General features: G+C 34.0%; 4 protein-coding genes, 1 non-coding gene and 1 pseudogene across 5 annotated transcripts; 3 read left to right on the top strand and 3 right to left on the bottom strand.

Annotated features, from left to right (window-relative positions):
- The first annotated feature begins 1413 nt into the window (after nucleotides 1-1413).
- Nucleotides 1414-4335, top strand: LOC7494005 (proteasome subunit beta type-1). The gene is made up of 7 exons (XM_002302500.4): nucleotides 1414-1718; nucleotides 1801-1908; nucleotides 2570-2651; nucleotides 3254-3383; nucleotides 3462-3604; nucleotides 3699-3785; nucleotides 4046-4335. The coding sequence occupies exons 1-7, from the start codon at nucleotides 1672-1674 to the stop codon at nucleotides 4118-4120; spliced, it is 672 nt and encodes a 223-aa protein (XP_002302536.1). The 5' UTR covers nucleotides 1414-1671; the 3' UTR covers nucleotides 4121-4335.
- Nucleotides 4336-4745: 410 nt separating this feature from the next.
- LOC7461718 (uncharacterized) lies at nucleotides 4746-6856 on the bottom strand. Its single transcript, XM_024595953.2, has 7 exons — nucleotides 6580-6856; nucleotides 6423-6479; nucleotides 5927-6052; nucleotides 5680-5746; nucleotides 5444-5536; nucleotides 5235-5348; nucleotides 4746-5154 (listed from the first exon to the last, which is right to left on the bottom strand). The coding sequence occupies exons 1-7, from the start codon at nucleotides 6726-6728 to the stop codon at nucleotides 5101-5103; spliced, it is 660 nt and encodes a 219-aa protein (XP_024451721.2). The 5' UTR covers nucleotides 6729-6856; the 3' UTR covers nucleotides 4746-5100.
- Nucleotides 6857-11204: 4348 nt separating this feature from the next.
- On the top strand, nucleotides 11205-15842 carry LOC18096336 (ATP-dependent DNA helicase 2 subunit KU80-like; annotated as a pseudogene).
- A 3048-nt stretch (nucleotides 15843-18890) lies between these two features.
- TRNAK-CUU (transfer RNA lysine (anticodon CUU)) lies at nucleotides 18891-18963 on the top strand. Its single transcript has one exon. It is a non-coding gene; the product is annotated as a tRNA-Lys (tRNA).
- Nucleotides 18964-19205: 242 nt separating this feature from the next.
- Nucleotides 19206-24519, bottom strand: LOC7494003 (uncharacterized). Its single transcript, XM_024595091.2, has 10 exons — nucleotides 24127-24519; nucleotides 23938-24043; nucleotides 23748-23808; nucleotides 23370-23665; nucleotides 22389-22528; nucleotides 21688-21762; nucleotides 21097-21187; nucleotides 20303-20506; nucleotides 19796-19840; nucleotides 19206-19579 (listed from the first exon to the last, which is right to left on the bottom strand). Exons 1-10 carry the CDS (start codon nucleotides 24340-24342, stop codon nucleotides 19497-19499), a joined length of 1317 nt encoding a protein of 438 aa, XP_024450859.1. The 5' UTR covers nucleotides 24343-24519; the 3' UTR covers nucleotides 19206-19496.
- Nucleotides 24520-25172: 653 nt separating this feature from the next.
- On the bottom strand, nucleotides 25173-27151 carry LOC7494002 (vestitone reductase). Its single transcript, XM_002301255.4, has 4 exons — nucleotides 26812-27151; nucleotides 25885-26415; nucleotides 25592-25787; nucleotides 25173-25503 (listed from the first exon to the last, which is right to left on the bottom strand). The coding sequence occupies exons 1-4, from the start codon at nucleotides 26930-26932 to the stop codon at nucleotides 25362-25364; spliced, it is 990 nt and encodes a 329-aa protein (XP_002301291.3). The 5' UTR covers nucleotides 26933-27151; the 3' UTR covers nucleotides 25173-25361.
- Between the last annotated feature and the right edge of the window lie 272 nt (nucleotides 27152-27423).

The raw sequence follows: 27423 nt of genomic DNA, 5'->3' as shown, positions 1-27423 counted from the left end.
CAGTCACGCTACACCATTGGGAAGAGGATGTCGGTACGCTTCCAACACCACCACAGAAGGCGATGTTTGACCACCAAATGCTGCCTCATGTGCCACTTAAAAGGCACGAGGGTGTCTACTCGCTGGCACGTGCATGGCATGAGCCATCCACTTTTTCTTTTTATTAATATTTTGTGTGTGTGTTAAAAGATCAAAATACCTCTTAGTCCTCTTGAGTATAACAAAAAAGCCAAGAGTCGAAGATGAAAACGCCTTTACATGTAAGTTTTAACTTTTTTTCCAAGGGAAGCTACATATTCAAGTGTTTATTAAAAAATAAAATGTCTATAAAGGCCATGGATCCCAGTTCGTTTTTATTTGCCAAAAAGATTATTTTAGTAATCTTATTGTTTAAAAAATGTAAAAATACCTCTCTAACCTTTATGAATTTGAAAATGACAATTGTATCCCTTTAAAAAGACCATAATACCCTGATAGCAAGCTTTTTTTTTTTGTAGAGAGAAGGGCTAAATGGGAAAAACATTGTGGACTTCCATAGTATTTTTCCAAGCCTTTCAAATTTTGATGAATATAGAATGATGAATTTTGATATAAAAAAAGATAAAAAATTAACCTAAGTCAATCTGAGTTAGTATAACAAGCTTATAAGCTGAGTAGGGGGCGAGCCAACTCAGGTTGATCTACCAAACTCGTTGTCAGATCATGAGGTCAGGATAACCCGATAGAAAAGAAAAGAAAATAAATCACAAATCCTATTTTTTTAAGAAAAAAAAACATCAAATGATGAGATCAAAAAAGAAAAGAAGTGAAAAAAAATAGTGTCAACTCACGTTAACTTTTCAAACTCGTGATCTGGATTATAAAATCGAAAGCACCGTACCTGAAAAAACCATAAAGCTTAATTCTTAATCAATCAAATGTTGCAAGATAAAATTGGGGGAAAAATCAATTATATAAAAAGATCCAAAATAAAAAATAATAATTAAAATAATGAGAATCAAAATAAAAATAAAAAATAAATTAAAAAATATCTACAAGTTTTTTATTGAATTGTGAAATTAAAAAAAAAATCAATCTAACAAAAAATTCAAAAAAAATTCAATGAAACAAATAAAAATCAAATTGAAAAATCACAATATTATTACCAATGAATAATAAAATCACTGGGTTTCCATAATGTTTGCTACATGATTTCTTCCACAGCTTTTATAGTTTTTGTTAATTGTTAATCCTTTCATTAGTTTTAATTAACATAATCATTAGGTAATTTGAAGCTTGCATAACTTTATTTTTTTAATTAAAAAACCTCATGAATTTATTACCATTGCTTAAAGAAATATAAAAACTTATGTTTATTTGTATTATTTAGTTCATCGTCACACGATAAAAGTGAGATGTCATTGAATTCAATGGTTTTCTACGAACAAAAAATATAAAATTAACCAAATAGTATGATTAAGAAGATATTAATATATTAAGAGCTAATCGATTATCTATATAGGTTAGGTACTTTTATGAAGGGGGTTTTTTTCTTAAAACACCTGAAGTGCGCTGCAAGACAGACCCGGCAAGGAGAGATCTAAAACAAATAAAAATCGAAGCCTGCCCTCTCCGATTTTAAGCCTTTCACTCTCTCTAAGCCATAGCAACCCCTCTCTCTACCAGCACCCAATGACTAAACAACAAGCCAGATTTGAACCCTACGATTTTAATGGAGGGTAACCCTCTACCCCTCCCCCTCTCAGTAAGTTATGTCTATTTATTTGTTGATTTGTTTGATTTTGAACTATTTTTTTGAAGGACTTGCGTTGCGATTGCTGGAGCTGATTACTGTGTAGTCGCCGCTGATACTCGAATGTCTACCGGATACAATATTCTCACTCGCGATTACTCCAAAATCTATAAATTGTATGTCTTCTTAATCTCTCTCCATTTCTTTTCTTTCTTTTTTTGCTTGAATTAGTTTGTGGGTTTTCTTATCTTGGATATTCTCGTTTTTTGTGCTCCAATTCGGAATTTAGGCTCTGTTAAGTGAAATTGACTGATAAATGTGGTTTTTACAATTGGGTTTATAGTTTCATTTAATTTCAACAACCCCATTGTAAAATTGGATGCTGGTGTAAAGTACTCTGTGGGATCGGTCTGGTTTTTGGAAATAAAAAAGTTTGTGCTTTTTTCAAAGAGGATGAATTTGCACGAGGGCACAGGTAAGAATTGAGCTTCATCTCATCCTTGGATCAAATGAATGTAACAATAATTCAATTAGGGATTTTTATTCATTGAGGATTTCATTGGAAAGGTTTAATAAATTTTCTAAATTGGACAAATATGAGGTTAGAGATATCTGTCTTCCAACTTGTCTTTGCACATTCTTGCCAATACCTGTATATACCTTTGACAAACTGAAAGTATGGAACTTAGTGCTCACTAGATAGGTAGAGTTTTCATTGAATCAATTTTGATAATGATCTGGAAGTACTTGCATCCTTTACTCAGCTTCTTAATGAAGTGTGTTCTTTTCCTAGTTATTTATTAACAAGACTGACTTGATGTGCTTCACTGATGTCAGAGCGGACAAGTGTTTAATGGCCTCTTCTGGCTTTCAAGCTGATGTGAGAGCCCTACAAAAGGTTTTGGGGGCTAAGCACCTGGTGAGGTTTCATGAAAAATAAAGTGATACATTTGTTGTTAGTTCTATTTAACTTGAGGCGACTCTCTCTCTCTCTCTTCAAATTGATTGAATATAAAACAATCTAATGCTTTAGTTCTGCAGAATTTTTCCCACCTAAATTATATTAGAAGCATGTTGTAATTGATTGAATGTATCCTTGAGATTACATTAGTTCCCTTCCTTTGAGATCTTACTATATCTTGAGATTTTTCCTTTGAAGTTTTATCAGGGTGTTAGTTATTTTTCAGTGTTTGTTTTGGAAAGTGTGGAGGTTGGTATGCCCCAAGTCTTTTCAGGATTATAGTCCAAATTGAAAATTGTAAAGATTGCCGCATGGAAGGAGTTGGAGAGGTTCTTGTTTGGAGGAAGAGACTCTGAGAGCTATGTAATTTGTGTGCCTTTATATCTGTTAAGAATGGTGGTGTTTTGTGTAACTTTCAAGTAACAAAGGGCCATCTAGAAGTGTGTGTTCGTAAATATCTATGATTTTGTGGTCTAATGGACTCCCTTTTGCTGTGTTTGAAAAGAAATTGGCTTCTTGTTTGGCATGGAACCTAATATCTGTTCTTAATCACTTAACAGATCTATCAACATCAACACAACAAGCAGATGAGCTGCCCTGCCATGGCTCGACTTCTCTCCAACACTCTCTACTACAAACGTTTCTTCCCTTATTATACCTTCAACGTTTTGGTTGGCTTTGATGAGGAAGGTAAGTGATACAAGTTAATGGTGCAGTTTTAAGCTTTTGATTGGTGTTAACAAATTGGTGTTCTTTTTAAACATCTAGGAAAGGGCTGTGTTTACACTTACGATGCTGTCGGTTCCTATGAGAAGGTTGGGTATAGTGCCCAAGGTTCTGGTGCTAAACTCATCATGCCTGTGCTAGATAACCAGCTGAAGTCCCCCAGCCCTCTTTTATTACCTGCGCAGGTATGCTGTCCTTGGCTAACATTGTTTCTTTTGTCAATTGTCTGGGGTGTTACGTCTTTTATCTGGTTATCTAAAAAACTTGTGACTTTCATAGGACGCTGTAACTCCACTTTCTGAGGCAGAAGCAATTGATGTGGTCAAAGATGTTTTTGCATCTGCAACTGAGAGGGATATATACACTGTAAATTCCTGTTTCCTTTCAGCTTTTGCCCTTTAAATGAATTCTTCCTCTCTCTCTTTTTTTCTTTTTTTTTTTGTCCTCTTTAAATTATATCCAGTATCTGGAGGGAGGTCTGCCTCCCTCTGAATTATTACTCTTACACAAGGAAAAGATTGTGCAGGATGTTGTTAGGTTTACCCATACAAGATATTATGCCTACGTCCATGCTTTGACTTCAGTTCATTTATCACACTCCTTAATATATCTTGTTTGTTTTGCAGGGAGACAAGCTTGAAATTGTCATCTTAAATGCTGATGGTATGCGTCGTGAATATGCAGAGCTCAGAAAAGATTGATCCACAGATGATCATTCTGCCGGACTTAATGGAAGTTAAAGTGGTGGTTGTCGTTTACCATATCTTCGTTTTGTTATGATTTCTCCCATTACAGTGTAACTTCTAAATCAGTCCTGAACTTGAACAATTGCACTTCCTAGTTAATGAATATTTTGCAACGTTGAAAGCTTTCATGTAATTTAGATCAATGCAGCTGATTTAAGCCAAGTTAGTTATCCTCGTCATCTTGTGCTGGGTATGGATTTTATAGATGACGATGCTTTTCATATGCGGCCTTCATGATATTTTAACCTAGCTCTGGTGTAGCGTGTTCTTCGCTCGTTTTTATTTTTCGATGGCGTTGTCTTGTATACGATTTGAAGTGCTCATTATTGCTTTATTTGGTCAAGTGATTTCTCCTCGAGTGACATCTTTCCCGTTTTAAAATTTGACGTTGAACAACTAGTTAACATCACGGACTTGAGAATTGGGCATTTGCTGATGGGGTGAAACTGATAAGTGTTATGCACATAGCATTGTGGCGAGGCAACTATGAAATATTCACCGTGCTCAAGGGCTCTTTTTATCTTGTTCACGGTTTCTCTTGGCTATAGAATGGAAGGGGCCGAGCTTCAAGATACAGCGATTGGTCTCGTCAAGGCACAAATGTGCAATGCTATTGGAATTTTAATTGCACTTATTCCCATCACTGTAGGAATTGGGTTCAGGGTTCTAGCTTCCCTAGTCCCTTTTCATCAAGAGTAAGGGACTCCTGATGTAAACACATGGAGATTATTACAACTGTACCCACTAGAGAGTATCTACTCAGTTTTGACTTCTGTCCGTGGATCATTTGATCACCGGGAAACAAATCATCATGGGGTACAACTGGGTAGATGTAAAATTTTCCTAGTACAATCTTATTCTTTTATATTTTTTTCAACATCAATGAATGCTGTTGATGTTCTAAATTAACAGCGCAGCTATCAGGCAGGGGGCCTTCAGAAACTCTCTGCAGATGCCCAGCCTTTCTTCTCCAGCTCTAGTCTCAATATCTGCAGTGAACGCCAAGTTCCTGCTAAGTGAGTGACGATATTTTCGAAGGAAAGGACCCCATAATGTTAGAAAAGCTAACCTTGATTCTCTTTCTGTTGTAATCAAAATCAAAGTTTCCCAAGCGTGATGCAGACCGATACTCCACAATCGTGTTATTGCCTGGCCGGAACCAAAACTCAACATCATCTACTAGCTGTTTGAAAGAACATCAGGGCTTTAGTGTTAAGCGTTTCATTGCAACTCAAAGGCTCCACTTGCGATTTCTTGAGAGGAAGACATCTAACTTACCCCTAAAATAGGACTCTGGTATTCCACGTGCACATAATCATCATCCCTCTCTACAATCTTTGGTGTAAATTTCTCCGGTTTCGTTGATCTTACCTGCGCAATTGATAATTATTCAGGTTCAGCTTAATTTGATCTTGCTGTTAAAGCTTAATCTACAATCATGAAGCAATGGAATTGTTGTATCACATCTCTTTTTTGTTCAACATGCTTAGAAGGAATCTGAAAAGACAGTTTACCACATCAAGAAGCTCTTCCATTGCCTGTTCCTTGCTGACTGGCTTTTTTCTACCACCATTGTAGTTCCTACAGCAGAAGAAGAAGGGGAAAAAAAACACACCAAAATATTCAACTCAGCACATGTTAAGTTTGACGGGTCATTTTCGGCGACCACGAGACGCACTAGTTGAGAAGTTGGGACTTGCTTTTCACATGTTAAGAAACGTTCAAAATGAAGTCGGCGAGATTTTTTGTGGCAGCACCTACCATGGAGGGGCATAGTGGGTAAGATCAGTGATATTCTCCGATGTTGAGATACAATTCTTTGTAGCTGGGCACAGAGATAATGATGGTTGGTTCTTTTGCACCCCCAGGTAATCAGGCTTTTTCCCACTGTTAACATATGCCAGATTGAAAACATAAGAGATTTAAAAAAAAAATCCCAAATTAAATATAAATTATCGAGGATACCTAACTGTAAAACCCTTTTTTAAGAAATTAAGAATACTTTTTAGTGTTTAACTCTAAGTGATTAATTAAATATCTATCAGATCCTTGCATCATTTTACGCATACTAATACTAAATCCACCTCTCTATATAGTGTGTAGAGTATTAGAAAATTCACGAGAAAAACCTACATGACAATAGACAATACTATGAATGGGTGAATTCGGCTCTCCCTGCTGTAACATTTCACTGATATTTTGCGAACGGGAGACTTTAAAGGGATAAGGAGACAGGGATGGGGAAAAAGAAACATACCCGAGATTGAGAATGGCACCAGCTACTGCTAATTCACTGCTCCTTAGTACTATTTCCCTTCAAATTTATATACTTCTTATCAGAACCTCTCCACCTGATTGGATAGACAGACACATTCGATGTAAATATATTTTCATGCCTACAAAGAATTTAGTACCTTCGAGCAACTTGATGCTGGGGTTTGTTGTCGTTATCCTGCTGCTGACAAAAGAGGATACGAGGACGAGTGAACCCATTGTGGTGTTCGATGCTGCGAGCCTTACAGAGACAGCCAGGATAGGCTTTTGGTGGTGCCACTGAAGCCATGTTTTACAAACTCAAGCTCTGTGTCTCGTGTTGTTTGTTTGTGTTGTTGCCTCTTGCCTGCCTGCCTGCGCAATTTGGAGGCGTTTCTAGTTTCTATCCTAAAGCACGAGCCCACCTTGCGATGGATGACCCTTTCCGTGTTGACGGTCGTTACTTTTTCTTTTTTATTGACCAGGGGCGTTCACCGCCCACTTTGAAAAATGAAACGGCAAGGGTAATGCTGTGATTTTTATTTCAAAAAAAGGAAACTAAATTACGTGAGGGCACAGCTAGAAGGTAAGTTCCGTGAATGTATGAATACATATTGTTGAGCAAAGTCCAGGTCAATAAAATGAAGGTAAGAAATAATAATAATGATAATAAACATAACAATAAAACTACTGATTACACGTATCCTATCAGATACAATGCATTACACATGGCATCTTACACTTTTTTATTTTACTTTTCTTCGAAATCGTCTAAATGAAAGTTTTATTTTGGACAAGTTTTAAAAATTTGAGATTAAATAAAGAATTAAGCATTAAAGACGTAGAAAAAATGGTTGAAGGTTGAGACTTAAAAATATTTGACAGGTGTCTGGTAAAAATAATATTAGTGATTGATTTGTCACGTTCTTTTTTTATGTTGGTTTGTTTGTGTCTGTTTAATTAAAAAGATTTTACAATTTAAGATTGAAATTTTAAATTGACTGGTTTGAATAATTTATTCCTAAATCTACTCATATAATTTCAAATTTATATTATAAAAATACACAAGTATTGATATAATTAAATTCATTTCCATACAAACAGTAGTTCAACTGGAAAAATAACCAAATAATTAAAATAAATTGATGTAAATTAAACTTAATAGCTTAGAAAATAAGTACTTATATTCATAGAGTGATTCATATCCTGATTATATCTACATATTGGAAATCTTATATAATGGAGCATTTTTTTTTTGTTTATGAATTTGAAACTATAAGCCTAGTTATTACAAAAAAAATTACAATCCTACTTGATTATCGCCTACATAGTTATTGTTTACTATCCTATCGCCTATATAATCATTGCCTACAAGTTAACGACTATTGGTTATCAGCCTACAATTATATGTCTACTTGTCAAACATGTTTTGAAGATTTTATAAACTTAATTGAATTGCAATTCAGTTGTTATTGTTAAGTTTGGTATCCTCTTTGGTTGTCTTTTCTCTTTTTTTAAATAGAAAAGTTCAAGATAACTTTCAATAACTATCCATTCACCTTATTCAATATAATTTATCACTCTATTTAAGATAAATACTCACTCATTTCTTGTTTTAAGGATCTTATAACATGTAAACTATTTATATTTTTTATTTACCGTCCACATTCAAGTTTGGACTTTATTAAATCTGGTATGCAATCTAAGTTTTACATATTCATCTTGATCCATATTTCATAACCCTTTAGTTAATTTTAGTATATCGCTCCAATGGTGAAATGTGTTAATAATTAGGATTATAATTTTGTGGTGTGGATACTTTGGTATTGTTTGTAATAATTTCATGGACATCAAGAAATAAAATGTACCGCTAAGTTGTAAAATATTCCACCAGGTTTATCATTCAAGATATCAAGATTTTTTTTTATTTAACTGGTTAGGATTTGAGTTTACTCCTCAATAGGTACGAATTCGAGTTCTCTTAGAGTTACTGGAGGCTTACATGATCATTAACTTCAGGACCAATGAGATTAGTCGAGGTGCACGCAAGCTGGTCCGGACACCCACGTTAAAAAAAAAAGATTTCTTCGTACCACATACAATACAACTGTTTATGTACATTATATAATAGTCTTTATAAAAAAAAAACTCATGTTTTTAAACAAATCTTATGTATGAAAAAAAAAGGTTTCGATGCATGTGGAATTAATGTAGAGTATTGAAAGCTTGTCCATTAGTTTTAGCAAAACTAATTTTTAAATTTCATCCAATTACATTTCCAAACTTCCAAACGTAAAAAAAAAAATCATTATAAAAAATCATTGAAATGATTAAAAAAACTTAATTCAATTGCCACTTTTACCTTTTTTTTTTCCTTGTAAATTAAACCATGTTTTTAACAAATAATTATTTTTCCTTGTATAATTGATGAACTTTTAGGGAATGTTTGAAAGAGTGATAACGGTTACTTTTAAAAGTATTTTTTGTTTGAAAATATATTAAAATAATATTTTTTAATTATTTTTTAAAAATCATTTTTCACATCAGCACATCAAAATAATCTAAAAAAAAATATTTAAAGTAAAATTATTTTTTTCCAAAAACATTTTTAAAATATAATAACATACATGCTATTAAGTTAATTATGATGAGTTTCTTTTTTCTGGACTCGAATTTGTTTTATTTAAATGAAGGTACTAGGTTTACTCGACTATTTATTTATGTAACTTTATTGAGTTGACAAGTCATGAAAAACTCAATAGTCAACGTAAATGGGAAGCACAACTCCATTAATAAATCCTAAGTTTGAAAAAAGAAACAAAAACATAAATTACAAACATTTTTTCACACCTACCCTCCCGTATATTAACACCAAATCCCCCCACCTTAAAACAAACCATGTTTAAACGAGCATTCGTGTCGGCACGCATCATTAGATGATCTGTAGCAGTGCTCTATCTCTTTTGACCTCCCTCTCTTTTCCGCCATTAAAGAAATCCACAGCCACAGGACTTGCCTCTTAGCAACCCGAGGCGGGAAGAAAAGAGGAAAAAAACAGCAGTCTGGGTTCTCGTACTGTCAGGCCATTTTCTAAACTACAAAATAACATGACACTAACAAAATAAACTAAACTACAATTTTTATGTGATCTGTAACAGTGCTCAACATTGTTTACATGCCTACAATTAAAAAAAGAAGGACCGACTTAGAAAAGCACAGGAAATAGGTGTTGTGTTTAAAATTGGCGTAAAAGGTTCAATTTAATTCTCTGATTTTCTAAATTACAACTTTTCCATCCCTTATATTTTTTTAAATTTAATTTTGGTATAAAACTTTATCTTGATTATTTTCTAGTTCTTGGTTTGTGAATGAGAGAGAAAGTTTCGCTAGATTTCAGTATAAAAAAAGAAAGTCATTGTCTTCATATATTCTAGCCACTAGATTGATTGATCTTGATATTCATTGGTTTCATTTGATGAAGATAGCTCGATGATGGTTATTTAAAACCTTGATATTGCCTAAAAAAATAAATTGAAGTTGAGGAAGAAAAATTTAACTCGGTTTGATTTCGTGTTTTATGAACCTTTTTTGGGTTTCCAAGATTGACAAATTGGTTTTATAGGTGTTTGGAGGGGTGTTTGCAAGTTGTTTTTTTGGTTGAAATGACTTACAACATGAGTTTTCAAGGGGAAAATAAGTTTGCCTCGATTTTCCAGCCACCACTGTGGTGACCATAATCCAGGCAGGCATACGACATATCATCTAATTATTATTTTTTTTAAAAAAAAAAATTAGAGGTGGATGATAAGGCATCCACCCCTTAAAAAGACAAAAAAGTTTAAGGTTTAGGCCTTGCACACCTAGGTGTTTTTTTTAGAGGGCTAGACACGCTGAGCCACTAACCCTGTGTGTTTGGGTTTTTTTAGGGTGTTTTTGTGAATTTTTTTTTATTCTTTGTGTTTGGTGCAAACTATTTTTTTAAAAAATTATTAGACATGATTTAGTCTTTGATGTGGATCATAGTTTTGACATATTAAAACACAATATCCAAGACCTTTTTTTTTAATGCATTTCTCCCCTCAATTTTTTTTAAACAATTTAACCCTTCATTACCAATGATTTTTTTGTCTAGCTTAAAAAAAATATGCAATTTCATCATTTTTATCATTTAGCTTAAAAAAATAATGCATGGTTGAGATCATGTCCATGACTTGAACTGTAAATTTTGTAGGTTAATTCAAGTTGATTAGAGTCGATACAATATGACATTTATTTTTTTTATATCTCTTCAATTTACTTCTATATTTAATCTAATTTGTGGTCGCTTAAGACCCACAAAAAAAAAATAAAGGAAGAAAAAGAAAAGAGACATGTTATCCAACCAAGTTAATTCATTGTGTTCGTGTTTATTACTTGGATTATAAATTTTGCATGTTAACTCGGATCAATACAATATATTGTTGTCTTTTCATTTCACTCTTTCAATTGTTTTTTGAATTAATCTTTTAATAGTTCATTGTTATACGTTTAAGTTATGGTTAAAGTAAGGTTAAAATAATGATTGCATGTTTTTTTTAAACTAGATTTTTATTTGAATATAGTGACCACCCTTAGCTGGTTAGGGTGAACAAGTTATATCAATTTTTTTTTAATTAATATTTATATTAATCAATTAATTTTATCTAATACACTAATTAAGTTCTTATTTCTCATTTCAAATATTTCAAAACAACAACTCATATTTTTAAATACTATTACCCCGCAACGAAGCGCGGGCCGAAAGGCCAGTATATTACTGCCTCCCACCCCCTCAGCTTCTACAACAAGCTTTTACTCTCTCTTTTCTCTAATGGCTCGAAACAGTGTAAATCATCTCATCACTCACTAATTTTCATCGATACCCCCCCCCCTTCCTGCTAGGGTTTTAGATTACAGTGCTCTGTTTTTATTAATCATTTTTATTTTTTGGTTTTGAAAAAACAGGAAGGGTTGGTATTGTTACTCGATGTCGGTCCAACAATGCACAATGTTCTTCCTCAAATTCAAAAATTTTGCTCTATGCTTGTCCAGAAAAAGGTATCACAACTTTTCCAAATTTTGTAGTCTCTAGATTCTTCAATTAGTTTTTTTTCTAGTTTGGTCCTTGCATTGTTCCAGGTTTTACTTTGTTTCTTATGTGCAGTTAATTTATAGAAAATTTGACAAGGTTGGAGTTGTTCTTTTCGGGACTTGAGGTATAAATTTTGGTTCAGTTGATTGGTTGCTGATTTTAGAAAAAACAATTTCTGCTTTATTTTGTGTTCGATTTACTGCTTATGTTAGTTTTTTCTTTTGTATTTATTTATTTTTTATTTTAAAAAAACAATTCTTAGAGACTGACAATGTGCTGACGAAAGAAGTGGGTGGGTATGAGCATGTTGTCGTTTTACGAGATATCGAAGTTGTTAATGGAGATCTTGTTGATGCACTTCAAGAGCTCCCTCGAGGAACGTTTGATGGCGATTGTATCCATGGATTTTTCTATAATACTTGTTTTGGAAATTTATGCTCTGTGCGGGTGATTTGACTTGTTTTTCCTACGTTCTTGTTATCTGTGTTCACCTTCTGTTTCCTGGCATTACTGCCTGCCTGCCTCTATGCATTTGAGCTCAGTAGAAGGGTCTTTTTCTTTGTTTTCTCAGCTCTTCCTGGGGAGTTTCTTTGTAAATAAAGAATGAAGTGAGCTTTGATAACATATTTTCCTCTGGCCGAATTATTAGAATAGGCCTTTCGAGCATGCCATTCTCATCTGACACGTGCATTGATTTGTATTAGAGGACTACCTGTATTCATTTTGTTAAGCCCAATAATATGGTATGGCGCTACATTTTGTCTCTTCATTAATCTGATCAATGCTTTTATAATTGAGTACTTAACTTTGGTAGATCTTGATGCTATTGTTGTTGGAATGGATATGCTGATAAAAAAGTATCAAGCAACAAACAAAGGAAAGAAGCGTCTCTGTCTTATTACAAATGCACTGTGTCCTGTTAAATATCCATATGAGGGGACCAGGGAAGATCAAGTGAACACTATCGCAGCTCAAATGAGTGCACGTGGAGTGAAAATGGAAAGTATTATTGCGAGGGGAAGATTAAACGGGGGTGGAAACCAAAGAATAATGGAGGAAAATGACCAACTGCTGAATCTTTTCTCAGAGAAAACATCTGCTAAGGCAGTGTATGTTGAGACTCCTACTGCATTGTTAGGTGCACTTAGAACTCGAAATATATCTCCAGTTACAATATTCAGAGGTGACCTTGAACTCAGCTCCAAGATGAAGATCAAGGTGAAGTTTTTGATTTGTCATTAAAGATTATTTTTGGAACACCTCGTATCTCATTATTTGTGGTTGGATGTTATAGCATATTCTCTTTGTTTCTTTATACTTTATATTAAAACGATTTCATGCATTGGATTGATCAGACCTAAATGTTCCCCTAATTATATCTTACTCTAAATTAGACATGAAAGGGATCATGCCATTTAAGTGGTTACATGGCATTAGCTGACTCTTGTCATCTACAGTTCTAATCCTCATCTGATTCAGTTTCTGTCTACTTAACTTTCTCAGGTTTCCTGTTTGGACAGTTCTTATTTATTAGTATGTTTTTTTCCTTTTGATGTTCAACTATTAAAAGCTGGTGCGTGCTGGTATTGGAAGTTGCATTTTTAGAATATAGACTTTGAGTTTTATTATGTCCGTATTATTTATGAGTAGGTGTGGGTCTACAAAAAGACCATAGAGGAGAGGTTTCCCACTCTGAAGAAATACTCTGACAAAGCACCTCCAACAAACAGATTTGCTACACATGAAGTCAAGTTAGATTATGAGTACAAAAGTGTGGAAGATCCTAGTAAGGTCGTTCCTCCAGAACAAAGAATTAAGGGTTATAGATATGGACCACAAGTTGTTCCAATATCATCTGCTGAGTGGGATGTTGTGAAATTCAAACCAGAAAAGAGTGCGAAGCTTCTAGGATTTGCTGATGCTTCAAACATAATGCGGTAAAGAATCGCTGCTTTGTATGGTTAATGTGGATTAAAATGAAAACTTTGTCTGATATTTTTCTTTTGTCTTAACATGCATGTAATCAAAAGACACTACTACATGAAAGATGTCAACATCTTTATTCCTGAACCAGGCAATACATGTGCTGCTTTTGCAGTTTCTGCTTTAGCCAGAGCAATGAAGGAAATGAACAATGTTGCAATTTTGCGATTTGTGTGGAGACAACACCAAAGGAATGCTGTTGTTGGGGTTTTGACACCCAACATATCTGAGAAAGACGGCACTGTAGGTTTTTGTACTTGTTTTGGTTCCTGAGCATCAAATTTTTTCTCTATACTTTGCTTTTGTTGCTTGTTTTGGGTTTGTTACCCTATTAAAATTGCTTGCTGGTTTGTTGGGCAGCCTGATTCATTTTACTTTAATGTACTTCCTTTCGCTGAGGATGTCCGAGAATTTCAGTTTCCATCTTTTAGCAATTTTCCAGCTTCTTGGCTGCCGAATGAACAGCAGCAAGAGGCTGCAGATAACCTTGTAAAGATGCTTGACCTTGCACCATCTGGCAAACAGGAAGCTCTGCTACCTGATTTCACACCAAATCCCATTCTGGAGGTACCATGCTGCATATATTTTTTGTAGACCAGCTTGATGCTGTTCTGGTTAACAAATGTTAAATTTATTGAGTAAATCCTTAAGGTGCTTACATGCGAGAACAAAAACGAGTGTTGAAACCATGACCTTTCTTGTGGTTTTCTCGTGTGTTTCTGTAATAGATGTTCATTTTATATGAGCGCTTTTTATGATTTGTGTGCTTATAAATTTTCTTACATTGCTTTGTTAAATAAGACGTCCTGGTCCTATATGTTGAATTACTGTGGATTGCCCTTCCATGCAATCCTGTGCAGATGGTGGTAATTTTCTGACTGAAACTGATGGTAATGTTGTGTTTCTCAGCGATTTTATCATCATCTCGAGTTGAAGTCAAAGCATTCAGATGCAGCTGTGCCTCCACTTGATGAAACTCTCAAAACAATAACTGAACCTGATCCAGATCTTCTTTCTGCAAACAAAAATGTAGTTGATGCATTTTGTAAGAGCTTTGAACTCAAGGAACATCCAAGGGTGAGTATTCCTGAGGACTTCAATTACAAGCATAGTGTCATACTGCTGCCAAACTTATCATGGACATCGATGAAGTCGATTTTGATTGCAGCAGAAGAAATCAAGCAAGCAATTGTTGCGAGAAAAACCCCCTGGCCTGGATGAGGAAGAGGGTTACGAAGGTGCAACTAATGCTCTATCTCCCAAGCCTGTTAAGATCAAGAAAATTGGGGATTCTAGTCCAGTTCAAGATTTTGAAGTCATGATGTCAGGCAGAGATAGTCCAGATTGGGTTGGTAAAGTAATCAAGGATATGAAAAACAAAATATAGAACCTGGTCGAGAATTCCTATGAAGGCGATAATCATGGAAAAACATTGGAATGTCTGCTTGCCCTTCGCAAAGGTTGCATGCTTGAGCAAGTAGGTCTCATATCTCTTCTGGATGCATTAGTTTATAAATTAGGATAATTATGGGTTTTATGATTTATGTCTGTAATTTAGTGTTAATTACTCAGACTTATCAAATTTCTCTATGGCTGCAACTCTTCTGCTGCTTTCAACCACTCCATTGTGTTACATATTTGAGATTTATTTACTAAACTATGCATCATTTGAGGTTTCAAATGCATTTTCCCCATGGTCTAATCAAATGGACTTTGGAAACTATTTTGGGTTGCTGATACGCTGCTGCCTAGCAACCATCCCTGTCTTGGGATAGTCTTACATTCTTGAAAGAAAAGCTTGTCATGTAGTCTAATTTTCTCCATAGCTTGCATGTGGGAAACAAGAACATTGATCCAATTATTTTGACAGCCTGTGCCATCAACTACTGGTTTTTCTGTTTTCTCAATAGTTATGTAAGGCATCAACTTCGAGTACTAATTGGATGAATGTGTGTAATATTTTCATATCTACCCACACGTTACTTGACTTTTTACAGACAAATGCCTGGGTATAATGGTGATTTACGGACCCAGGCTAGGTTAATCATTTTTTACTGTCAAGCCAAACCTACAATAGCTTGTTAATTCTGAAACTTCCATGCAGGAACCTAAGCAATTCAATGATTTCCTTCACCATCTTTTCAATATCTGCCGAGAGAAAAAGCTTGGCAATTTCTGTGAATCCCTCGTATCTGAAGGACTCACTCTGATTTCAAAGTCAGAAGCCATGGACAGGTTTTCTTTCTAATTCATGTATTGCTTATTTTTTATTGTTAAGAATTCGTTATCTTAGCCATTACTCTTGTGTTTCTCAATAATTTGTTTTTATAAGCATAGAGTTTACAGATGATGAAGCTAAAAGCTTTCTGGTTAAAAAGGAGCCAAAACTTGAGTGAGAACAAGACTTACTGTAAGGTTTGATTTCTCGTAGTCATTTTCTATTCTTCTAATTTAAGGTATATGACTAGAATCATATGCATTTATATAGCCATCTAAATTTGGATAATACATGGAGCTCTAGAACTTCCATTTTAGATGTTGGCCTGGCCATGAGAGGCTTTGTTTAGCAAGGAACAGAATCATTGTCATGTCTGATGGCAAAGCACCTGTTTTTTTTGTTTGTTTGTTTAGGGAGGGAAGACGCCATCTCGTTTTCCTGCCAACTCAATATAAGAACAAAATTTTGGCGAATCGTCGTCTGACCTATAGAGCAAAACGTCGGAAATGGATTAAGGTGTCCTTATGTAAGAATAGGTCATGCTAGCTCCTGCAATCATTGATTTTAAAACTAAAAAATTATTATTTAACAATAATTAAAGAATAACAAGATACTGAATAATGTTTTTTTTATTTATAGTTTTAATGAATTCAATACTTGAAAGGGTCCCGTTATTGGATTTGTAAAATACGCTGGTAGAATTCTTTTATTGAATGAAAGATTATTCGGGAAAGTGATTTTGCAAAGAATATTTAGTATAATTAGGATTTTTTTTTAACTCTTATTCTCATGGTTATGAAACCTTTTGGTGGGATGATCCGGGGCTTTGACTGAGTTTCAATTTATAAAAACCCGAGCTTATAATTGGCCCGATTAAATCTAGGTGGCATGTCGGGTCAACTTGTGACTCGGGTGACCTGACGTGTCACCTGACGTAACCTGGATGATACATAATTTTTTTTATATTATTTATTTAATTTTTGAATAAATATAAAATTAATTTATAAATAATTAGCCGAATAATTTTTTTTAATATATATTCATATGAGTTATTTAATTTTTTGATATAGAATAACTATATATTCTAACTCAAAATTAAAAGTTATAATTCAAAAATCATAGTATAACAAGGGCATTTGCTTTACATAAATTATTTTAAAGAAAAATATTTTTTTATATTTTTTTAAAATAGTCAATGCAAAGTATTTTTACAATTAATATTTAAATTTAATTCATTTATTAAAAAATATTTTAGCTAATATGTTTTTTAAATATTTTATTTAATTTACTTATAATATCATTCAATAATTTTAACCATCCCCATCACTACCACCCCCTTTTATCATTGATGTCACCACTATCATTGCCACCCTAATTTCACTTAATAACTACTAGTCTACCACCATCGCATTATTATCATAACATATCATTATTATTACTAGTTATTTAATTTGTGCTCCGTTGTGAGGTTGATATTTTTTTTTCAACAAAAAAAATAAACATGTACCTTTAGATACGTTTTTTTACGTGAAAAGTTTTAAATGTAAATTAAAAAGCTTATACATTAATCAAATTAAATAAATCAAGAATTATTTATATCAATAAATAAATAAAAAATTCATTAACAATAACTAAAGACATAACTAGAAAAATCAAAAAAACATATAAATCAAGATATTTGATTTTGTAATATTGGTTATTTACCTGGTTATGTTCAATAACTCTGTTTAAGATTTTGGTCTTTAACAAAAATTTTAAAAAAAAAACCTAAAAGAGGAGGTAAATAGACGATTCACCTCCATACAAAAATATGTTCACTGGAATACTGATTTTTTTTTTTAATTTATTCTTCAATATTATGTTAAATTTTATAATCTATTGTATTTTGTTTCTATGATCTTACCCTCTTATTATAAATAACATGATCACAAGTTTGGAAGATTTTTTTTGGATCTATTTTTTTAAAAAGTTTTATCTTTCAATATTAAGGTAATTAAGTTAATTAAGAATTGAGTTTTATATATTTTTTTAATTTATTTTTTATGGGGTTATTTAAGTCTCATTATCCAGGTTACTGGTTTGACAGGTTAATAACTTTTGATTTACTTTTTATTAACTCTTGTTATTTTTTAATTGATTTTTTTTTCAATTTTATTCTTTAACATTAAATTGATTAGATTGATTGGAAATTGAGTATAATAATTTATTTCAACTTGACAGGTTAACCAAGGTTGATCCGGATCAATTCAATGAATTTCATAATTTGTTTTGATTTTTTTTTGTTGGATTACCTCATTCTTATGATTCGGTCGCGAGTCTGGAAAGTTAACTCGGGCTTACCCTAATATTTGTTTTTTGTTTTTTTAATTGATTTTTTTAATTTCATATTTTAACATTGAGTTGATTGAGAATTGAGTATAGTTTGTTTCGATTTATTTTTTATGAGGTTATCTTGATCTCATGATCTAGATCACAAATTTAGCAAGTTAACTCGAATTATTTTTTTAATTGAATTTTTGTTTTCAATTTCATCCTTTAACATTAAACTGATTGAGAATGAAGTTTTATAATTTGTTTTGATTTACTTTTTATATTATCGTGGTCTCATAACCTGAGTCATGAACATGATAAATTATCAAAAGTTAAATCAGGTCAATCTAATATATTACATTCTTAATATTTTAAAAAATACACTATCTTTTTTTAATCAAATCATGGTTTTATGAATTATTCGTTATTTTTGGATCCCTAAATCTATTGAGTCATATCGTGTGAATCTTTACGGTTTAAAATTTTGTTATACTAAAACACATGTTAATAATAATAATAATAAAAAAAAATGTATGAATATTTTTTTCTATTAAAAAAATCCGTGGGGAATCAAAATTGTATTATTATATTTCCTGGTGTCCCACAGCAACCACAGAGCGGAATTTTATTTTTCTGTGCATGCTCAGAAATATCAGTGCCCATCCACGATGAGGGAAATCCATGAATGATAAAATCTTGATCACATACGTCAGATAGATATTTTTGATTCTCCTCGAGATGCGTGTGGCCAGGAGAACTTAATACCATGAAATACAGGCATTCAATATTCGGTACGCGTCACCAGGTGAACTGTGAAGATTTAGGAATCTTAACTCGAAATCTTCCATCAAGCCCGTCTAGCTCAGTTGGTAGAGCGCAAGGCTCTTAACCTTGTGGTCGTGGGTTCGAGCCCCACGGTGGGCGTTTCCGTTTTTTCAAACAACCCGGTCTAAGAGCATTAACAGACAAGTCACAAAAGTTAACGGAGCTATCTCGACCTTTTGGTTTTTATCTCTACATTGTTTTTACGTTTTAAAAAATATTAATTTCTTTTTTTATATATTTTTTCCAAATTAATATCTTTTTAATATTTTCAAATCATTAATATACTAATATCAAAAATATTTTTTATAAATTAAAATAAATTACTTTAAAAAACAACCACAAATAAAATGCTATAATAATCATACATTCAAAGCCATCGCCTATTACCAAGACTTTTCAGTTAGATCAGGCTATCTAAGCCATACAATGATTAGTTTTTTCTCAACTTCAAAATTCCAAACTTTGTCCAACAACTCAGCTGGGATTTTTGCTCTATTCAACTCTCTTTCGAAGTAATTAATGCTACTGAACCTGAGCGAACCATACTGCTCAACTCATGAAGCTAAAGGCTAATCATCTATGAGAGTGTCAGGTCAAGAGCTTCATATCTATCACCGGAATAAATGATCCCTTCATATCTTAAGCGGTGGAGCTGCCCATAACTTCACTTTCTTGTCCACGCTGGCCGTGGCCAAAACGAAGGTCCGTCCATCACCTGGAGGCCAACAGAAGTGGTTATCAATCACATGCAATTACAACCAAAAAATGCATGGGCAAAAATCATGGCCTCAAGTCTTTCTCATTACTCAGTGCTTTGTTTCTCCTATATACTCCTAGAGTGAAATGCAAAGAAAACTAATAAGATAGGCATGGCACAGGGTAATTGAAAAACGAACTGAATAACGACAAGGATGTTTTGTTAAATGAGCACCTGCTGGCATAGGTTTAGGCGCCCATGCAATCCATGTGATGTCACCTGCATAATAAACTAGCATTAGTATAATATCCACCAAGATATTACCGGTGCCTATTTACTACAGAACACGCCAAGTCTGACTCCTTGAAGAACATGAGACAGCAGTTCCGATGAGGTGGAACATCAATAGCGAATAAAATCATTCATAATGAAATCTTTTTCATGATCATGAATTAAAGCGGGACTGCAGACAATATGTTGAGAAAAAACAACCTTAATAACAATTAAACTCAAATGAATTAACTTGTCCGATTTCTCAAAACAAAAGTTGTTAAGAACGGAAGCTAAGATTTCCAGATGAAAGCAGGGCTTTTGGGCACTGGGGACAAATCTGCCACTGCATCAAGATCTCGGTCACATACTAAGATAATAGATGTATTTAGGAGAGCAATATGATCTTTACATTTTCAACCACTCCACGGAGGAACATATTAAAATACATAAAGGGAACCAAAACCATACCATTATGGGCATTGTCAGCCGTGTCCAAAACCTTTCCAGTTTCAACACATAACCACTGCAACATCGAACCATGTGTTGCAGCCAATATCCTTCCATCAGGGGATAAACTGAGACGATCATAATGCAAAGTTGCACCATTTGAATCATGAAGTGGAATCGGAAACACCTTTAAAGTCTTTGGATCCTCATCAAGATGATAACGAACTTGAAGAAAATCAATAAAAAAGAACTCAGTATGATCTTCATCATATGGTTACCAACACAGAAGCCACACAAACACACACATTGCAAAATGATTGCAATCATTCAAAGGTGAAGAGAATTAAAAACCCACAAATCTATCCCAGAACTCAAAAGCAAAATATTTTACCACTATCCAAGTGTTTGCTACGACAGTCTTGCCTGTATTATAGGTTAGATGCTTCACAAGACTTTAAAGAGATATTGAAGCAGGAGGCAATTCTTGTTATTGACAAAACACAAATGTTTGAGGATCATTCATTCTAGAGATTCTGCAGACAAGAGTGCTGATTGGGGTTTATTTAAGATAAAACTGACATAACATCCAAAGATAAAAGTTTGCACAGCCTGAACTGCCAGTTCACAGCGCTCTTAGGTTTTCAATTATTCTCTAGAAATCATCTTTGATTTGTCTCGATTCATGACATAAAATCCAAAATTTGAGAAGGCCAAACCCACCTATAATAAGCATTGAACAGCCCTCATTTTCAACTTTTTAAGGCAGTCCTACTTCAAGTACATAATGAAAGATTTTTCACTTTCACAGGACATACCATTGATGTTCCAAATTCTTATCGAACCATCTTTGGAGGCTGTGATGATTTGCTCTGAGTCTGGAGTGAAGCATAACCATGTTACTGCACTCTGAACATCAAATTAACTTGAGATGAGAAAAAACAAGCATATCCTAGGTATATAAGAGCGAGAAACATGATAACAACACCAAAAGTATAATATAGTTCAAATAATAAGGCTAAAATAATGATAAAAGAGATCATTCCATTTAGAGGAGAATTCATATCAACAACTGCAGAAAGATTGAATATATCTACTAGGATAAACTTGTATGACACCATATCACACAATAATTTAGTCATTGTTACCAATGTTTTATTACTGCTTACCAAGCACATCCCAGTTCAGAAAATTCAACTTTATTCAAACAGGTCCCATCATAGATTTGATTTTAAATTAAACTGCATAACTATTTTTATGCTAAATAAAAATATGACACATATCCATGAAGTTCAGAAACAAAATAAAGAAAGAGGGGAAGTAGAACATGGAAAAAAATAAAAAAATAACAGCAAAGCTTTAACAAGATATAGATGAATTTGTGTTAAATTATTTTATAGATCACATACTTTGTGCCCTTTAAGTTGCATGGCTTTGGGAACCTCCTTGACAGAACCATCTTTTGAATACACAATCTCCCATACCTGCCAAATAAAATTTAGAACCGACATAGCAAGTCAATTTTCAACTGCTAACAGAATGTTAAATTTAAAGCTTGCAATCGGATTCCAGGCGCCTCTTAAAATAATTTTTGTATAACAGTTGCAATCGAAGATAATAGACTTAATCCATATGTGGTGACAGATAACAACGTTGGAATTGAAGATAATAGACTAAATCCATGTGTTGACGAATAACAATGTTGTTGTAATTCATTAGAGGGAGGATAATCTCTTAACATGACCTGATACGTTGACTCATAAGCAAACTTGTAAACAAGCCTAAACTAATAAGCTTGTTAAGGTCATCAAACAAAATCTTGCAGCAATACTAACTGATGGCTTATGTTTATCATATTAGGCTCACATCTATACATATTACATAACAGCTAAATCTCTCTATGAAAAATTAAATCATTTTTGGGAAGTATTATGAGTGTCACAAAGGATGTAAGATTTTATGCCTAAGAATCTTCAACACCATATACTCTATCAGGAATCACATCATATGGTGCATTGTGTGAATAAATTTCCTGTTGTCAAGCACAAACTCGGGATATCACTTACAGAGTCCCAAGAATATGCTTCTATCAGTAATTAGAGATGTTCACCTTCACATCTGCAGTAAAAGCTGCAGCAGCAATGAAACGCCCATTTGGGGATATAGTAGCCATGTTGTTTTTCAATTGATTTGTATCGACATTCCCCAAAACCTTTCCTGTCTTTCCATGCCAAATTTTGATATCAGTACCTGGCAAGTAAAAAAAAATAAAAATATAATAAGTGTTGCTTTCTGAAACCCAAGAAAGAACAACAATTACAAAAGAAGTGTAAATCAAAGAGTTTGGATTTTTCTGCTCCAAGTACTCGGTTTGATAATTTAAAATTGTAAATTTGATGGGAAACTCTTTTAAGATTAATGGTGTAATGCAATTGCTATAATGTAATGGGAAAAAAAAAATCATAATATCATTCTCCATGTAGTGGATTGGCCACTAGAATCCACAAGCCTGTACAGCCGCCAGTGATGTCTGGTCCTTAATTAATATGTTCTGAAGGCAGCTAATCAGACAGAAACCTGTTTGGAAAGTGTTGGATTATATCCATGATAAAATCATGGAGATTCATTGCTGAAACCATGTGAGATGCAGGTGATGTACAATTAAGGTTGAATGAATGGATGGATGAAACTGTTTTCAATTTTGTCAGACGAAAGAAAAAAAAGTTTGTTACAAATATACCAAAATCCAAAACATCAGAAACCACTAAAATCAAGTATCTGAACATTTTGTGTTTTTTCTGAAAATTAAATTTTATCCAACCATTGATCCTCGTAAAATATTCTACTTCCGAGGCATGCTTCAAACTTCAAAGCCATAACTATTCTACAATCACTTAGTTTGCAACCACATCCAAATCTTAGGCAACCTTTCCTAGTCTAACAAGGTTAGTAAAACGTTAGAATCCTAGCATTCATACCATTTCAATAGTGTGCCAAACATTCACATCAACTCATTGATGCTTATTTATATGTTACTATTAGAACTCAAAAGGATTAAATATCTAAGCCAGGAAAACAAATCAACATATACCTTCCGAACAAGAGGCCACAATTGTACTTCCATCACCACTTCCATAAGTAGAAGCGGTTCCAACCAGGGTCAAAACAGCCCGTTTCTCATGAATTTTGTGATGTTCCCATTTGATATCAGGCAACGGAAGCTTTGGTTGCTGCTTAGAGTCATCAGTAGCTTTTACCTTTTCCTCTCCCCACATATATAAAGACGAACCAGACAGTGTTTGCGATGCTACTACCACAGATGATGCATCATCAGAAAACGCTACTGCTACCGGATGACCTCCAGCTGGCACATTAATTCTCAAAAACCTACAAATTAATTATCAGCACTAAAAAAATAAAATAAAAGAGTGGTCACATAATCTGAAAAAGAAAAGCTTCGGTTTCGTACTTGAAACTTTTACTCGAAGCATCATCCAATTTAAACACCCTCACCACTCCATCTGCACAAGCTGTTTTTTATTTTTTGTTTACAAAACAATAATAATAATTATTAACCGAATCAGTAAGAGTGAACCAGAAATTATAATTTCATAAATATTTAACAATTAAAACTAACAATGATAGTTGAAATAAATTACCGGTAGCCAAACTGCGCCCATCATACGAGAAACACAGGCCGCTAACAGAATCACCGTGACCTTTCAAAGTGTTCAAATCCAATGGATGATGTTTCTTATTATGATCCTGCACATTTCGCGATCAAAAAAATAAAATTCACATGGAAGAAAAAAGAATTAATTCAAATTCAAACTTATCATTTTCTTTACCTTATCGGAGGAGGCATGCGAGTGAGGTTTGGAGTGAGGTTTTCTGGATTGGTGAGTAGGTTTAGGAGGTTTTTTATGAAGATCCGGATGAAGTCCGGGTTCGGAGATGGATCCAATCTCGGATTTTCTTTTGAGGAAGTAGTTCTTGAAGAAAATAAGAGCGATTGCAGTACCGAGAAGGAGTGAGATGAGTGCAATCGGGAGGACCTGATCCATTTTTCTGAATCTTAGTTTTGATTTTGGATATAATGATGAGAAATGGCGGGGCTTTTTTACGAGTCTCCTTGCTGCGTCTTTCGCTCGTTCACTCTCTCCAGAACTAGAAGAGAAAATGGAGTTGAAAACCAGTTTGATTCTTTGTCGAGGAAAATCTTCTGAAGTGGTCTGTACGATGCTTAGAACCCAGGTACAAAGGATCCAGGCCCAATTTTATCCAGACTTAAGCCTCATAAGGAGACTCTGGTGCGAGCCCAAACAATATGACCCGCCCTACAGAAGGAAGCTAGGTCGGATTTTAGAAGATCCGAACAGAATACCATCCAGACAGCCAGCAGGCACTGCAGTCTCTTGAGCAAATGAGATTGAACTTTCAACAAAAATGGTAAGCATGAGGCTGTACCATATAATGAGATTGAGATTTCCGACCAATTAATTAATTTGAATGACAAGATCTGGTGGTATAGAAGAGCTCAGAATTGAATCACCACGCCCCTTCTATAGAAGAGCTCAGAATTGAAGACAAACTCAGTACTGAATAGGATTAAGACACTTCAAACAATGAAAAATTCAAGAAATGCAGTCTTCCCAAGAAGAAAATCAATTTGTTTCACAGTAAAATTCAAGTAATACTGTTCCTTTATCTCCTCTTTTCCCCTTACTAGTCTTGACATGTGTTTGGACTTTTCTGATTCTATCATTCCCGTCTGTCGTTTATGCAAGAAATCTAGTCTTCACATTTATTCCTCTGTATCATAGAAAGGAAACAAGTCCAGAAAGAAATTATGTTTGCTAGATACAAGCCATTAAATTACGTAAAAGTTTAGGAGTGAGACAATAATAAGTGGATGTGTTCTTAGAATTAAAAATCAAAAGCAAAATAAGAATAATTCTGCACTTTTACATTCTGATGCAACAATTACAGAAACACGCGCGCAAATACAATCCATGACGGGAGTTACCACTATTCTAGTTCTATTCCAACCCAGTTACCCAGAGTAATTTGTCCTGAATTTGAACTAGAGAAAACCCTTTTCTTTGCAGCATTGAATGGCTCCATCAAACATTTCGTCGAGTCCATACCTAAATTTGAAACCAGAATCCAGTAGTTTCTTGGAGGATACACCAGGGATTTTAAAGCCTTCAACATCCTTTAAATATCTGCCCGAAAAGAAACATGAACACTTGTTAATTTTCAATTTTGAAGATTAAGTGAAGAATGTTGCAGAAAGGAATAGAAATTACTCACTCTAATGTTGGTATTGAGTACTCAGGGTACTTGGCAGAAAGAAATTTAGACATCTCCTCAATTGTTATTATGTCTGAAGAACAAATATATCTCCCTTTTGCTTCAGGATATTCAAGGAGGAAAATATGTGCTCTGGCCACATCATCAATGTGCACCATAGATGTGTTGATGAGTAACTCGTACTGTTCCTGATCACCTGAGATGATGTCCTTTAGATCAACAGCTTTCAGAACATCATAAAAGAAAAAAACTCGAATTAAACACTAATGTTCTAAACAACAAAGAGCACTAACCCAGCACCATCGCCAATGATGTGTGAACTGAAGCAGGCATGTTTGGACAAATGAAGGGGCCAAGAATATAGGTTGGTATTAAAGTTACAAGGTCCAATCCATGTTCTTCTGCGAATTCAAGAGCACTTTTCTCCGTTAAAGTTTTGGAAATAAAGTAAGGACCTATGGATAAGTTTGAAGCTCTGATATAATCAACATTGCTCCAGTAACTTTCATCCATCATTTCCACGCCACTGTCATTAAAAGCTACCGCTGATGCACTAGAGGTGTACACAACTCGTTTCACTGTCTTTGAATTCAAGCAAGCCTTCAAGATTCCTAATGTTCCATCAGCTGCTCCTTGGATAACTACTTCCTCGGCTTCTCCATTTCCAAAATCTTGAGGTACAGGAGTAGCTACATGAAAGACACCAATACATCCTTTAATAGCCACATCAAAGCCGTCGGGTTCACTTAAATCTGCATAGAAGACTTGTAGTCTCTCTGATCCTCCTGGTAGACTTGTCAGGAAGCTAACGTCCCTCTTGTGTTCTGGTCACATATATAGCACAAAATTAAAAAAAAAAAAAAAACATATTGAAAATGTTGATGTTAAAAACATCTGGTGAATTAGAACTTTTCAAAATTCAATGGATAGTGGTACAAATGCCACCCCTAAATTGTTGCTGCTGCTGTTCTTGTTGTTGTGATTTCAACTCCTTTAACTGTAGGTGTTATGATTTAAACTACTTATGTTAGATTTCTTTCATTTTAATGGTTTCATATTGCATGAAAATCTTACCTTTTTTATAAATAAAAAATTCTACTACGGAGTAAAAAAAAAGAAAGATTAGGGGTTGATATAAATTATATGTGTAATGTGTATAAGCAGGCAGTAACTACCCCCGCAACCTTTTTAACTTTTCTGTTAAAAAATAGAAAACTTACCAGGGTGAGGTCTGACGGTGGTGTTAACAGAGTAGCCTTGCTCCAGGAGCCTCATGATCAACCACGAGGCCAAGTACCCAGTGCCCCCTGTAACACACACTGTTCCTCTTTCTCCTTCCATTTCTCTCTCCCTCTCTAAGATGAGTTCGAATGAAATTGTGGTGGTGAGTCTTCCTCCCTCTCTGGTTCATACTCATGGCAAGAAACGTGTCAACTCCTCTTTCTTATTTTCAAAAGTGGCTACCTTTTGACATTCACAGTGAAGCTACCAAACAAAAAGATTTTTCAAGCAATCACTTTGATTTTTCTTTTCTTTTCTTTTCTTTTTCCTTCTCTCAGCTGCTGATATTGCATATGCGGTTCAATTTAGGGGTTCTGTTTAAATAGCTCAGACTAAAGATTCCGATGGAGAAGGGCTTTCTTTCATTTTTTTTTAATTTTTTTTAATGAAATGTGTGTTTAAATAAATTGTCAACACATTAGTAAATAAAAAACTACAACGCATGAGTTTTTCATTGTAAGAGGTAATATTCTGCATCCTTTTATATTTTATTGTGGAATTACTGTTTATAAATTCTTTTTTAATTTAATTTTTATATTTTATTTTATGCA

This window comes from Populus trichocarpa, chromosome 2, assembly GCF_000002775.5.
Source record: "Populus trichocarpa isolate Nisqually-1 chromosome 2, P.trichocarpa_v4.1, whole genome shotgun sequence".
Classification (NCBI taxonomy): domain Eukaryota; kingdom Viridiplantae; phylum Streptophyta; class Magnoliopsida; order Malpighiales; family Salicaceae; genus Populus; species Populus trichocarpa.
This window is presented reverse-complemented; position numbering and strand designations above follow the sequence as displayed.

Coding starts and splice junctions, on each gene's coding strand:
- LOC7494005 (XM_002302500.4), top strand. CDS start 1,672: ATGACTAAACAACAAGCCAGATTTGAACCCTACGATTTTAATGGAGG. Junction 1,909..2,569: donor TACTCCAAAATCTATAAATT/GTATGTCTTCTT, acceptor CACTGATGTCAG/AGCGGACAAGTGTTTAATGG. Junction 3,786..4,045: donor CTGAGAGGGATATATACACT/GTAAATTCCTGT, acceptor TTTGTTTTGCAG/GGAGACAAGCTTGAAATTGT.
- LOC7494002 (XM_002301255.4), bottom strand. CDS start 26,932: ATGGAAGGAGAAAGAGGAACAGTGTGTGTTACAGGGGGCACTGGGTAC. Junction 25,788..25,884: donor ATCATTGGCGATGGTGCTGG/GTTAGTGCTCTT, acceptor ACATCATCTCAG/GTGATCAGGAACAGTACGAG. Junction 25,504..25,591: donor TACTCAATACCAACATTAGA/GTGAGTAATTTC, acceptor CTTTTCGGGCAG/ATATTTAAAGGATGTTGAAG.
- LOC7461718 (XM_024595953.2), bottom strand. CDS start 6,728: ATGGCTTCAGTGGCACCACCAAAAGCCTATCCTGGCTGTCTCTGTAAG. Junction 5,349..5,443: donor ACCAGAGTCCTATTTTAGGG/GTAAGTTAGATG, acceptor TCTTTCAAACAG/CTAGTAGATGATGTTGAGTT. Junction 5,155..5,234: donor ACAACAGAAAGAGAATCAAG/GTTAGCTTTTCT, acceptor CGTTCACTGCAG/ATATTGAGACTAGAGCTGGA.
- LOC7494003 (XM_024595091.2), bottom strand. CDS start 24,342: ATGGATCAGGTCCTCCCGATTGCACTCATCTCACTCCTTCTCGGTACT. Junction 24,044..24,126: donor CGCATGCCTCCTCCGATAAG/GTAAAGAAAATG, acceptor CGAAATGTGCAG/GATCATAATAAGAAACATCA. Junction 23,666..23,747: donor GCTTCGAGTAAAAGTTTCAA/GTACGAAACCGA, acceptor ATTAATTTGTAG/GTTTTTGAGAATTAATGTGC.